The following is a 14,151-nucleotide window of genomic DNA, read 5'->3' as shown; positions in this document are numbered from 1 at the left end:
TTTGGTGATCAGCCTTCCTGATGGTCCAGCTCTCACTTCCATACATCACTACTGGGAAAACCATAGCTTTGACTATATGGACCTTTGTCGGCAAGGTGATGTCTCTGCTTTTTAAGATGCTGTCTAGGTTTGTCATTGCTTTTCTCCCAAGAAGCAGGCGTCTTTTAATTTCACGACTGCCGTCACCATTTTATTCATTTTACACCATTTTATTTATCTTACACCATTTTTATTCATTTTACACTGTTTTTAACGTCACAAAGATTGCTCAAAACAAAATAAAAAAATTCCTTCCAGTAGCACCTTAAAGACCAACTGAGTTAGTTCTAGGTATGAGCTTTCGTGTGCATGCACACTTCTTCAGATACACAGTACAAGTATTCTTCAGATACACTGTGAAGTATTCTTCAGATACACTGTGTATCTGAAGAAGTGTGCATGCACACGAAAGCTCATACCTAGAACTAACTCAGTTGGTCTTTAAGGTGCTACTGGAAGGAATTTTTTTATTTTGTTTTGACCATGGCAGACCAACACGGCTACCTATCTGTAACAAAGATTGCTGTAACCTGATGGGGACCTTATGGTGAAGGGTAGGGAAGAAATACAAATCAGTAATAACAAGCAGGTGGATAACTTCTTAGTGACCCCACCTAGCAAGACGGGACTTAATTACAGGTGTGTGTCTCTTAGCAAGGAGGTGGGGCAGAGTGTCTCTCAGGTGCTGTCAGGAGCTGTGTCTGACCAAAGGACTTTCAGAGGCACTGGCCATGGGGCTAGAAGCCGGACTGGTGATTATGCAAATACCATATCCAGTGCTTTCTTCTTCTTCCGGGGGGTGGGGGGCACTCAATGGGACGCAGTACCGGCACCAACTTTTTTTTTTGTTAAAAAGTGCAGCACTTACTGTAACAACTTCATGGTGAGAACCAGCACCTCTTATTCTAGAAAAAAGCACTGGCTATACTTTGTGCAAACCAGCCAGGTTCCTTAACTGCATCCTTTTCTTCAGTCTCTCTTGTACTTGTACCTCGCGCTCATTAAAAAGAGACCAACCCACAACGATGTCTGTCAGCTTTACCTCTAGTAATGCATAATCATCCTGAAAGCGCAGTGCGCCTGGCAGATTGGCATCCAGTAGACTAGAGCAAGAGCGATTCTCCATGTCCATGCACAGCTTTTGCGCCTCCAGAGCGCCGGTGCATTTATCTTTTGCATTTATGTTTCACAGGGTGTGAAAGAAGGGCTTTGCACCTTTATACGATATGCATGTGTGCTTGGGCCCAGGGTCTTTTGCCTCACCATCCCCACTACTGACTCCCTGATGCTACTCAGCTTTTTAAAAAAAGTGTCCCCGGATTTATTGACAAAAATCTGGTAACCATACCTTAAATCGCTCTCACAAAACCCTGGCAGTCTCTGGGGCTCCAGGATGCACCACGAAGACCAGGGCCCTGCAAGGGTGATGATCAGGGGTGATGGGACTTGTAGTCCCAAACATCTGGAAACCAGTTTAGGGACAGCTTCAATGGACCATGTCTGGGAATCGGAATATACATTGTGGGGGATCACGTTTTCCCCCATTTCTAAATGAAGCTGAGTTGCTCATTTACCCTGTGATTTCACTTCTAGAAGGGCTTATCTGTTTCCGCAGCTAAAAGATCCTCAAAGCATCTTTCTTTCCCCCTTCCTATGCCGGAGCGCTGCTGCACTGACCCCTGCTGGCGGCTGGGGGAAGTGCGCGCGGCCTGAGCGGCACTTCCGGGCTCTGGCCAGGAGGAGGCGGTGGCGCAGCGCAGGAGCCCATTGGAGAAGTTCTTGGCAGAAATGCAGCCCAGCGGGGAGAGCAGGGGCAAACTCCCTTTCCCGGCCAAGCCTCCCCCCAGCCCGCTCCCTCCCCGAGATCTCCGGGCCAGCGGGGCCCGTGGCTGTTCCTGCGGGCCGAGGAGTTCCTGCAAGCGGCCAGGGACCCAGTGTCTTATCCGAGGAGCAAAGGCAGGGGGCGAGGTCCCTTGATGGAATCTATTTATTTGCCCTTGATAGAATAAATGCATTTCTTTCTGCAGCGTCTCTCTCTGAATCGCCCCTAATAGACAAATGTTTTATGATTATGATTTCTAGCAGCAAAAGAGTCTGTGTTTGGCTGTGTTTCCCCGGCGAGGCTGCAGCGCCTCTCTCTTCCAATTATTATTCTTCTTCTGATTGCCTTATTAATAATATTATTATTATTACTCTTTGAATTATCAATAGAGTCTGGGTTTGGGTGTGTTGCCCCGGCGAGGCTGCAGCGCCCCTCTCCGAATTGCCCTTATTCTGATTATTATTATTATTATTATTATTATTATTCATTCCGATGAGCAGCAAAAGAGTCTGGGTTTCGCTGTGTTGCCCAGGTAAGGCTGCAGCGGCTATTCACAGGCGCGGTCCCACTACTGATCGGCACGGGAGTTTTGACCTGCTCCGTCTCCGACCTGGGCCGGTTCACCCCTCCTTGGGCAACCTGGCGCGCCTCGGCTCCCCGGGGCTCGCCATATTGATGCCGAACTTAGTGCGGACACCCGATCGGCATAGCCCACAGCAGCCCCGAACTCCTGAGCTCAAGCGATCCGCCAGACTCAGCCTCCAGGAGTAGCTGGATTACAGGCACGCGCCACCGCGCCCGGCTGGGCGAGAAAGCGGGGAGAGAGGCTCTTGGCTCGGCGCGCCGTGACGTCAGGGGGCGGAGACGGGGCGGGGCCTCGGGGCAGCGCAGGGGGCGGAGAGGGGGCGGGAGAGGCTGCTCCTCCGCCAGCGCGTGCGCAGTGGGGCCCGGCTGGACCAGGGAGCGCGGAGAGAGGCTCTTGCCTCGGCGCGCCGTGACGTCAGGGGGCGGAGACGGGGCGGGGCCTCGGGGCCGGCGCGGGGCACGACGGGAGAGGCTCTTCCTCCCCACGCGCGCGTGCGCAGTGGGGCGCGGCCTTTCCCTCCTCGCCAGGCGCCGAGCAAGATGGGGCACCAGCAGCTCTACTGGAGCCACCCGAGGAAGTTCGGCCAGGGGTCCCGATCCTGGTGGGTGGCGGGAAGGGGGGGCGGGGGAGGGGGGGAGGATGAGGGGGGTGTAGGGGGGGGAAGGAGGAGGGAGCCCCGCCGCCACGAGGCGCCTCAGGGAGGGAGAGGGGGGCGGGGGGGAGGAAAGAAAGGGCAGCCAAGCCCAGAGGGGGGGGAGTATGGGGAGGGGGAGTATGGGGAGGGGGGTCCCATCCCCCGGCTGACCCCCCAGGCCTCCCTCTCTCCCCCCCCACAAGGGTGAGCCCCGCCGCCACGAGGCGCCTCAGGGAGGGAAAGAGGAGGCGAGGGGGGGGGAGGAAAGAACGGGCAGCCAAGCCCGGGGAGGGGGAGTATGGGGAGGGGGGTCCCCGTCCCCCCTGACCCCCAGGCCTCCCTCTCTCCCCCCCCACAAGGGTGAGCTCCACCGCCACGAGGCGCCTCAGGGAGGGAAAGAGAAGGAGGCCCCCCTCCTCTGGGGCTCTATGAGGGCGAGGTGGGGGGGAGAGAAAGGGCAGGCAAGCCCGGGAGGGGGGGTCTGAGGGGGCGCTTCCTCTGACGGGAGGGGGGAGTACGGGGGGTCCCCGTTCCCCCTGACCCCCAGGCCTCCCTCTCTCTCCCCCGTGGGAGGGGAGCGCTTCCTCTGAGGGGTGGGGGGGAGTATGGAGACGGGGGTCCCCTGACCCACTGGGGGTCTCTCCTTCTCTCCCCATTCCCCACCATGGGAGGGGGGCAGAGGGGGCGCTTGCTCCGAGGGGGGAGGGAAAGAGGGGTCCTCATCCTTCCTGACCCCCAGGCCTCTTCCTCTACCCCCCCCCCAGCCGCGTCTGCTCCAACCGCCACGGCCTGATCCGCAAGTACGGGCTCAACATGTGCCGCCAGTGCTTCCGCCAGTACGCCAAGGACATCGGCTTCATCAAGGTGAGGTGGGGGGCAGGAACGAGGGAGGGGGCTCTGGGACGGGGTGGGGGGCCAGCGAGGGCCGTCAGCCCTGCTCCTTGCGCTTCCCTGAGACTAAAAGGCGGGCAGAAGGGGCGAGGAGCGAGTTGCTCCTTCCCAAGAGGAGAGATGCCCCAGAGGAGAAAAAGGGGCCTCTGGGTTCTGGAGAAAGTCACACTGAAGGTCTTCACTCTTCTCTCTCCCACTTCTCAGCTGGATTAAACATCCGTCCACCCGCAGAGATGGCCTGAAGAGGACGGCAAACATGGAAGCTGCTTCAGCCGGATGAGACCCTCTTGCCAGACATAAGATGCTTTTGTGTACAGAAAAATAAAAAATAGGGACTTGTTTGTCCAGATTCTCAAACTCTGATGTGATGCTCATGATTTGACATAGTTCTAAAGTCAGAGCAAATAGCGCTTGGGAAGAAGGAGATGGCAGGGGTTGGATGCAGCACCCAAAAGGGGCCTTGTCATCTTATGGCCCATATCCATGGTATGAGCAAGTATTATTCAAGCATCTGTACTTTGGATCTCCACGTACGCTCTTAATTTTTAAAGCAAATGGGGTTTCTTTAAAAACTTAATTCATGGTTTGGTTTATGTTCTCTACAATTAAAACAATTGATTATCGGTCTACATGCTTCACCTTTGAAATTGTTTTTAGGATACATAGCCTGACCAATTTCATGTTTTCCTTCTAGGAGCCAATTTTTAAAAATGGTTTCCTGTGATGGCATCCAATATTTTTCAAAAGGAAGCCTTCCATTAGATGCCCATTTATAATAAATAATAAGCATCCTCCCTTTTGCAGCAGACATAGTAAAATTAAAATTATACAGAAAAGATAGGAATAAACATACTGGTACTTTGCGTATTTTTACATGGTGAAAAATGCAAAACCAGCTGGATTATGTCAACAACCATCTTCCAAATAAAATTAAAAAAATCCTTCCAGTAGCACCTTAGAGACCAACTAAGTTTCTTATTGGTATGGGCTTTCGTGTGCATGCACACTTCTTCAGATACACACCTCTTCCAAATAATATACTCCCCCCCCCCGCATGTATAAAGTTCTTTTTATTGTTATGACCAAACCCACACTCCTCATTACTTGTTTTGTATGCCATATGGGTTTTATCTTACAACTGCTTAAGCAGAGCAGGCCCCTGCTTTGGCAGCAGGACTTTACTGGGCTCCTGTATTATATGGCTCCTGTTAAACAAAATGGATCTGTAGAAAACATTCTCTGCAAGTGGAATATTCCTGGTTATGTTCCTGGCATCTAATGTTCAAAAAACGATCATGTATACAATGGCTCAGAAAAGTAGGCTGCTTTTGGAAACCCACTTGGAATGAGCAGGAGTAAGTGAGATGGTCCAAATATAAATGCTCAAATATGTGTTCAATTTGTAGATGAACACTGCTATAGATCTCAATTTGTAGATGAACACTGCTATAGATCTCAATTTAAAAAAATTGTTCTTGTAATTTAGAATGAAAGTGTGTTTATTCTAGGTAATAGCTGGGAATTTAGAAGAGGAAAACACACACAACCTAATCAGTAGGTGTAAATACAGTGATAATTACATAGTTATATACAGATGTTACTAGGTAATAAGATGCTTATCTTTAAAACAACATCAAACGCTCCTAGTTTACAAGTAAAAAAGCTTGGAAACACAACCTTAACTACTGATAAACAAAAAAGTTCGTCCCTAAATTCATCTAAACCCAAATCAATATTAAAAAACTGGAAGCCCTGCTGGATCTGACCAGGGGCCCCATCTAGTCCAGCATTCTGTTCTTGCAATGAGATTCCTCAGTGGGAAACCTGCAAGCAGCACCTGAGCACAACAGGTGCACAACATTCATTATCCTCACTTGTGGTATCCTCTTTCTGATCTAGTTTGCCCCTTGCTTCATTGTTCCGTCTTGGAAGCAAAAATTCCCATTATTTCCTCGGGCTTGCCTCTTTCTGATGAGATGCTGTCCGGTTTCCCCTCATTTCCTGTCTTCCCTTCACCACCTGCTGGAATAAAGAGAGAAACCCAGTCAGAGCCCAAGGGGGGAAAGAATCAGTTCACTTCTAAAAGATGTGTGTTGGTGAGTTGTCTTAGCCTGAGCATTTCTGCCATCAAAAGGGGGCAACTCACAGCATTTCTCAAATGATGCTCTTCTAGGCAGCAAGCTGTGGATCTGTCTATTCATCCTCTTGCCCTTGGATTCTCCTTTAAAAGGACTGCTCCTAACTCTTGTACCCAGTGACTCACCAGACTCTTAACTAGCCTGTACATGCATCTCAGGGTCCCATGGGTCATGGACATAGCCAGGAGGGGGCAGAGGGGGTAGCTGCCCCCCCCCAATCAAGTAAATAAAATACTTAACTGACCAATTGTGTTGCAGTTACAGATAGATAGCCGTGTTGATCTGCCATTGTCAAAACAAAATAAAAAAATTCCTTCCAGTAGCACCTTAAAGACCAAATTGGACACCTTACTGGACAAACAGGCCAAACCTTATGCCAAAGAATAAACGGACATAAATCTGACATCAGGAATCACAAGACAGAGAAACCAGTAGGAGAACACTTCAATCTCCCAGGACATTCTATACAAGATCTCAAAGTAGCTGTTCTATTACAAAGGAATTTCAGAAATAGACTGGAAAGAGAAGCTGCTGAATTGCAACTTATTACCAAACTTAAAACCATGGAGAGACCTGGTCTGAACAAAGACCTTGGATTCTTATCTCATTATACATGACAAAGCCATTTTTCACCTTCTCACCCCTTGCTTTTTCCTGTAAGACCTATTGCAGTCGTTAAGAGTCGTCAACAGGCTCATCACAGCTATCTGCCAATCACCCATTCCCACCACCCTTCTGAGTAATACCCCTCCCCACCTTCTCACTATATAGAAGGGTCTGGTGACTTCTGTTTCAGTGTATCTGAAGAAGTGTGCATGCACACGAAAGCTCATACCAAGAACTAACTTAGTTGGTCTTTAAGGTGCTACTGGAATGAATTTTTTTATTTTGTTTCAATTGTGTTGCAGATAACTTGGTTTTAAAAATTCCTGGCTAGGTCCATGTCAGCAGCCTATTTTGGGTGTATCATAATGGAGGATTCAGTAACCCCTCTGCAGAAGCCTGACAATTCTCAGATCATCAGAGGATCCAAATGCACATGAGCTACCTGAAAATTTCTCTCCATCGTCCAGGCCACAGACAATTGAGAGCTGGTCAGTTTGGGGAATTTGAAGTCCTTCTTTGGAGAAAACAAATACGTAAACCAGTCATTTCAACTAATTCCCATTAAAATAAAACGGTCAGTGGTTCCATTCCGGGTTCATTTACCTGGGCTTTGTTGGTGCCTTTGCTCCAGAGATGGGATCACTCAGTTTGTGCTGGACCAATGAAAATGCCGCTTCTGGAGAAGAATCAGCTGTTTTGTAGGAGGCAACCCACAGTCCACCTAGTGACTTAAGGTTCTAGATCGAATCCATCACCCTCTTGAGCTCTGCCCCCCCAGGTGCCCCCTGGGAATTTCATTCCCATCAGAGAGTGCAATGGGACTTTTCTTCCTGCCCCCACCCCAAAAACTGGCTGGGGTGGTGGGAGGGAGGAGAAATCATCCCATCAGGCAAACAGAAATGCTACTGGAGTGAGCAATCTCCTTAGTTATGCTGAATACATCCCATAGAAATTAATGGACCTACCGTACTTAATTTCAATGGGATGGATACTCTGAGAATCAATTGGTTGGACACAAAAATAAATAACTAAATAAATGCACAACCTTCTGCCTCTCCAAGCAACCTTAGGAGATCCCTGTCAACAGAATGCTCAACTTCACATCCAGAAAGCTGCCTGGTGGAGTCAGATACTAGTTCAGTGTCATCTCCCCCCGCGATTTCAGAGAGGGTCTTCTCCAGCCCTGCCTGGAGATGCCATAGGGGACTGAACTTGGCTCCTTCTACATGCCAAGTACATGCTTTCTCACTGAGCTAAGGCCCTTTCTCTGCCTAACTGATGAAAGCATTGAATGTGCTCCACTGCAATTGCACTGACCACTGGCTTTGCCTGTTGCTGTCTTCATGTTACTGGTGTGATTCTCTCTCCTTAGCTCAACATGAAAGGGACATGTTTAAACTATAAGCTGCCTCGGCTGAGATTTTGAGGAAAGGCAGTATTAAAAGAAGAAGAAAAAGCAAGGGGAGTTTTTAAAGAAGGAATGCAACTGAAATTATCTTGTGTTTACATTTGTCTTCTCCTTTTTTCCACATAACATACAATACAGCCCACAATCTTGCCTTGCACGGAGAGCAAGGCCTCACTTCATAGGGAGCCTGTGCAATCAGATGTCTTCATGCAAAAGGCAACAGCACTCTTGCCAGGGTCGTTCCCAAGCGCTCAGCATCTGCGAGCGAATGATGCGGAGCAGCCAGCGCACTCACAGTAGTGCCCCCCTCACCCCATGGTATCTTGCACCTCATCAATGCACCCAGAACAGGGAGCAGTTCCAAAAAGGCCTCTGGGATTTCTGGAATTCGTGGAATCAGAATTGTAGGAGGGGACCCTTAGGGTCATCCAGTCCAACCTGCTGCAACACAGGAATTTCTGTGTCCTTTTCTGAAATATTCCTCTGAAAAGTGTCTCTGCGCGATCCGGTCTCTTAAGCGGTTTCCTCCTGTGTGCACACATGTCACACCCACTTTGCACTTTCAGCTCGTGCTGAAACCCTCCTGGCTTTTCCCGTCCCCCTGGTGGATTTTGTGGTGCTTATTCAGGTTGGCCCTCTGGATGAAGCTCTTCCCGCATTCCGCGCACTTGTACGGCTTCTCCCCGGTGTGGATCCTCTGGTGCCGATTGAGGTTGGAGTTGCTGCCAAACCTCCTCCCGCAGACGGGGCATTTGTGAGGCTTCTCTCCCGTGTGGATCCTCTGGTGACGGTACAGGACCGAGCTGGACCTGAATGTCTTCCCACAAGACGAGCATTCGTAGGGCTTCTCTCCCGTGTGGGTCCTCTGGTGGATGATGAGCTTGGAGCCGGAAAGGAAGAACTTTCCACAGACCTGGCATTTGTGGGCTTTGGCTCCTGCTCGGCGGCTCTTGAGCACGCTGGAACCTGGGCTGAAGCTTTTCCCATAAGCTCGGCAGGTATTCCGCTTCTTCCCTGTGTCCACTCCTGCCTGGACGGTGGTCACAATGAGGGCTGTGTAATCTCCCCCATAAGGTAGAGATGCGTCTCCGGGGTCGGTCCTCAGCTGGCCCTCAGGCCTCTCCTGACTGGCGGCAGCATTTTCCTGGAAGCGGCACTGGGGAACCACCTCTTCCGCTTTCCACAGGGACACCCCTGCTCGGCCCGAATCTTCCGCTGTGAACGTCTCCCTCTCGTGCGCGGCCATCCATTCTTTGCCTGCGTAAGAAAAGAGAGAATCCCAAATGACTCTTTCCCTGCGCTAGAGAAAAGAAACAAGAGTTTTAAAGCAGGGGGAAATAAAGGGTGGAGATTCAGAACATTAGGGGGAGGCAGGGTGGTGTAGTGGTTAGCGTGATGGGGCAAAGGACCTGGGAGACCAGGGTTCAAATTCCCCACCCCACGGGGCCATGAAGCTCATTGGGTGATATTGGGCCAGTCATTCACTCTCAGCCTAAACCCAGCTCACATGGTTGTTGGGATTAAATGGGGGAGAAGATAACAGTGTATGCCACTTTGAGCTCCTTGGGGGGGGGAGTGATATACAAATTTAATAAGCAAACAAAAAATAACACGACCCATTCAGTAGGGGGAACAGCATTAGCAAGCTCACAGAAGGGAGTTGAGAGAGGCCGAAGCAATCTTTAGGTTGTTTTACCTAAATAACTGCTGGACGTTTGGTTTAATGTAGTTTAATGCCGCAGTACGTCTGAGGAATGTACCATCCTGCAATTAAGTTACCTGCCTCACATTTATTCAGAGCAGGGTTGCTCCTGTTCTGTGGAGTAGCTTTCCTGCTGAGATACAACAGGCACCAACTATCTGCACATCCCTGAAACAATTGAAGATATATTTGTTCCTACAGGCTTTCCCAGTGAATGAATGAACGAATCTCTACAAGAACGCCTCCTTCTTTGTATTGTGCTTGCTTTGTTTTAAATAGATCTGTTTGCAGTTTTGAAGGCAGCCCTCTTTAGGGAAGTTTTTAATGTTTGATGCATTACGGTATTTTAATATTTTGTTGGAAGCCGCCCAGAGTGGCTGGGGAAGCCCAGCCAGATGGGCAGGGCAGAAATAATAAATTATTATTATTATTATTATTATTATTATTATTATTATTATTATTATTATTATTACACCAGCAATGAATGCATAGGTAAGGATAACAATGGGAGCTACCAGAGAGAAATACAAATTGCATCGAGAGAGTGTTTTTTCAGGGCACTGTCCCCACCTCCCACCCTTAGAAACCCCAAAGAGCCTGGATATTCTAATGCCAAGAGCATCTCCTGAGCTTTTCTGAAGAGAAACAAGGAACTCAGACCAGCAGGAACTCGGGCGCAAGGCACTCCCCTCTTACCCAACTTGCTGGCTTCCTGGTCCTCCTCCTCCTCCTGCTTTGTTTCAGCGCACAGGGGCCCCTCCTGCTCCCCACCTTCAGGAGCTGTTTCTACCTTGGAGAAATTCACAGCCACCATCTCAAAGGCCACCTGCAAGAGCAGCAAGGAAGCCTTTCAGAACAGGGACCCCCTAGATCCCAATTCGCTATCCCAGTCTCAACTTAGCAGCCCCATGGCCACATTGGGGGCTCAGATACAGGCTGCCTGTCTCCAGGAATTCGGAGTCTGATTGTCGCCCACCCACAGCAACCGGCCCCCAGCCGGAGGGGAGCTCCAGCAGGACAGAGCGAAGGAGCTCCGGGGGGCTTTCTGCCTGGGGCAACTGGCCAGGGGGAGGCCACAGAGGGAAGAGCAGGACCCTCAGCGGATGCATCTTCTAGCTAATGCAGAGGCCTATCTGGGCAACGGGTGGTGGGTTTCTCCAGCCTGCTCTGTGGCTGCGACTGAGAGAGATGCACTTGGGGAGAGAGAGGGAGGAGTGTGCAAGAGAGAGAGAGAGAGAGAGGTACAATATATGTATGAGTGTTTGTGAGAGAGACTAATGCTTGTTAGCGGTCTCTACATGCTGCATGTGTGTGTGTGTGTGGGGGGGTGAAATCAATATTGGGTGATGTCCACGGTCAGGACCAGCAAAACCTGGGTGACTGCATGGCAAGCATAAGATTGTGGGTGAGAGAAAGAGCAACGACTATATTTTTCTAATTTTGCATTATGCCACACCACACTCACCGTGGAAGCCCACAGCACTTTCTCAACATTCAAAATGTGCCCAACGGTCCCAAAAAGGTTGGTGACCATGGCTGACCAGAAAGCCAGGGTGGCGTAGTGGTTAGAGTGTCAGACTATGACCTCGGTGACCAGGGTTCAAATCTCCACTCAGCCTGGAAGCTCCCTGGGTGACCTTGAAGGCCCCCCTACTGCCTCTCAGCCTGATCTACCTCACAAGGGGGTTGGTGTGGGGATTAATGAGGAGCAGAGCCATGTACGCTGCCTGGAGCTCCTTGGAGGAAAAGGTGCAATAATTATTTACAGAGGGCCTTCTCGGTAGTGGCACCCACCCTGTGTAACGCCCTCCCATCAGGTGTCAAAGAGATGAGTAACTATATAACCTTTAGAAGAAAATCTGAAGGCAGCCCTGCATTGGGAAGTTTTTATATATGTTTGAAGCCACCCAGAGAGGCTGGGGCAAGCCAGCCAGATAGGCAGGAGACAAATAATAAAATTATCATGATCATTATTAACCAGTAAGGCTTTCCTACCTATATCGGAAGGAAGGGAAAATAGGAATGCAATGCAAACTTGAGCATCTAGATTTCGGGTGTCCTGTTATTTACTCTGTGGGGCAACTGTGAGGGTCAGGCCAGGCCAGGCTGTGGGCACAGCTGTACCCAAAAACTAGACCTGGAGGTGCGCTTTCTGGACCCAGATCCTTAAGTCCCACCGCAGAGGAACTTTGCGGAGAAATCACCTGGCTTCCGTCACCTTCGGCCCCTTGTTGCCTGAGCAGAAAGTCTTCGGCCAGGGCCACTGCCTGGGAGCAGGTCTCGGGGCCCCGTTCCCTCACCCAGCCCTGGATCTCGGGCGGCAGGACGGTCAGGAACTGCTCCAGGATTAGGAGCTCCAGGATCTGCTCCTTGGAGTGCCTCTCGACGGCCAGCCACTGGTGGCACAGCTCTTGGAGCCGCCCATGGACGGCCCGGGGCCCCTTGGCCTCCCCATAGCCGAAGCGCCGGAAGTGCTGCCGCCGCCTCTCCCGGCCGAGGGCATCTCTGCGCAAGAGGGCCGCCTTGACCTTCCCGTAGTCCTCCCGGTCTCTGTCCTCCAGCAAGCCAAAGGCCAACTCGGCTTCTCCTCGGAGGGCCGGCAAGAGCCGCGCCACCCACTCCTCCCGGGGCCAGCGGCAGGCGGAGGCCACTTGCTCAAAAGAGGCCAGGAAGGCCTTTGTGTCGCCCCACGGCGTGGGCTCCTCAGGCTGGGCTTCTGGGCCCTGGCAAGGGGGCTCCACCGTCCTCAGAAAGTCCTGCCACTGGGATTCCCACTGGTGGGAGAAGCCCTCTTCCGGCTCCTCTTTCACCGGCTGCGGAGCTGCTTTCTGAGGGGATCTCATTGATTCCGGGGGCTGCCTTCTGTCCTCCATCTTGGGTTTGCAGTCTACAGCGTCCTGGTCCTGGTCTCTTCCTGCCCCCTCCAGTGCCTCCTCTGGGGCGCATCCTGTCGTGGCGTCTTCCTCCATCTTCATCTTCGCCAGTAACTCCAGCAGCTCAGGAATAAACGCCAGCAATCTGGACAGCTGCGCTGAGCTCCTGTCGAGGAAGAGGAAAGGCAGAATTGGAGCAAAGGAGCTATCAGCCTCCAGAAGACCCTTCGCCTTTCATTTCTAAACAAACTGGCCATACAGCAAATAACATGGACATTGTGCCTGTTTTAGTGGGTTTCCAAAAGATTTTTTAAAAACCCACCCTATTTATTCTGTAAATGCAGCCAGAACTACAGTCTCTTGTCTGCTGTTGGAGCACCCAGAGTGAATTCGAAAGTAAACCATTTCCCAAAACCAGATTCATCATCTTGCGATCGTCAAGTTCAGGAGGGGCCGGAGGAGGTGAGAATGGAAGTGGTCAGATAGGCCTTCTGTGGATGAAAGGTGAAGAAACCTTCCAGCTCAAATCCCTCAAAATCTTGGCTCTGGCAGAATAAGATGGGGAAGATGAGATCATGAAGAAGAGGCTCACCCACAGCAACCAGCTGTTGCCTCTCCAGTTGAGGACTGCAAGGGCAGATGGATGCTCCCACTAGAGTTCTGGGCATGTGTCTCCCGGGAAGAAAGGACTCTGATCCAGGGAGGGTGCAGAGCTACCTCTGCTTTGCCTGGCATGGAGGGCGGGACCTTCTGGGAGCATGCAAAGCTGCTTTCTGCCCAGTAAAGTCAATGGTCTCCCCCTGGCCTGCTCACCCTGCAGGAGATGCATGGATCAGGGCCCCCCCTAACCTGCCCCTCTCCATGGAGATGCCTCTCTAAACACACCCACACCCCACCCTCTGCCCTGGCCTTATTTAATCGATTTACATTTCTTTACCGCCCCATATCCGTAGGTCTTAGGGTGGTTCACAAGATAAAATCACAGTCTAAAAACATAAAATACATAATAAAAATAGAAACAAGAAGCCAATAACCCTCCCTCCGCTTGTATCTCCATAGCCAGGGCTACCTAGATACAGAAACAACCCGTCTCTGCCCCCTCCCTTCCCACCCCAATGGGTTCCCTCCCCTATCGTTGCAAAGAGCCCCCTCCCCGGACAAATTCACTGATGCTGCACAGCTGGCATCTTACATGGGGGGTGGGTGTTGCAAGATCAGCTGAATGTGGGGGTCTTGCAAGGACCTGGCCACCCTTTGTCCCCCCCTCCCTCTTTGCAATGCACCTCCCGCATCTCACCTGTGCACGTGCCCCCCCCCCCTCCTCCCCGGTCCGCCTCTTTCTCTGCTGCTGCGCTCTTTAGTAGCAAACCTTCCCCGTGCACGGCTTCGCATAGAGATAGGGAAAGGCTAGAGTCACCGCAGGATTATTATTATTTTTGTTTGGGGCTGAAC

At 51.0% G+C, this 14,151-nt stretch overlaps 2 protein-coding genes across 4 annotated transcripts; one reads left to right on the top strand and one right to left on the bottom strand.

Moving 5' to 3' along the window:
* Positions 1-2,896: 2,896 nt before the first annotated feature.
* On the top strand, positions 2,897-4,329 carry LOC309350050 (small ribosomal subunit protein uS14). Its single transcript, XM_081876538.1, has 3 exons — positions 2,897-3,048; positions 3,846-3,945; positions 4,177-4,329. The coding sequence occupies exons 1-3, from the start codon at positions 2,987-2,989 to the stop codon at positions 4,183-4,185; spliced, it is 171 nt and encodes a 56-aa protein (XP_081732664.1). The 5' UTR covers positions 2,897-2,986; the 3' UTR covers positions 4,186-4,329.
* Positions 4,330-5,453: 1,124 nt separating this feature from the next.
* LOC309349904 (uncharacterized protein) lies at positions 5,454-14,119 on the bottom strand. 3 transcript variants are annotated; one of them, XM_081876318.1, is made up of 5 exons: positions 13,997-14,119; positions 12,031-12,865; positions 10,523-10,652; positions 7,159-9,381; positions 5,454-5,994 (listed from the first exon to the last, which is right to left on the bottom strand). In XM_081876318.1, the coding sequence occupies exons 1-4, from the start codon at positions 14,089-14,091 to the stop codon at positions 8,687-8,689; spliced, it is 1,755 nt and encodes a 584-aa protein (XP_081732444.1). In that variant the 5' UTR covers positions 14,092-14,119; the 3' UTR covers positions 5,454-5,994; positions 7,159-8,686. The 3 variants fall into 3 exon arrangements, with proteins under 3 accessions (XP_081732444.1, XP_081732442.1, XP_081732443.1); XM_081876316.1 differs by lacking the exon at positions 13,997-14,119 and adding an exon at positions 13,292-13,476; XM_081876317.1 differs by lacking the exon at positions 13,997-14,119 and adding an exon at positions 13,292-13,476 and having other exon boundaries at positions 5,454-5,991.
* Between the last annotated feature and the right edge of the window lie 32 nt (positions 14,120-14,151).

Source organism: Podarcis erhardii (genome assembly GCF_964252035.2).
Source record: "Podarcis erhardii genome assembly, chromosome: 1".
Lineage (NCBI taxonomy): Eukaryota > Metazoa > Chordata > Lepidosauria > Squamata > Lacertidae > Podarcis > Podarcis erhardii.
This window is presented reverse-complemented; position numbering and strand designations above follow the sequence as displayed.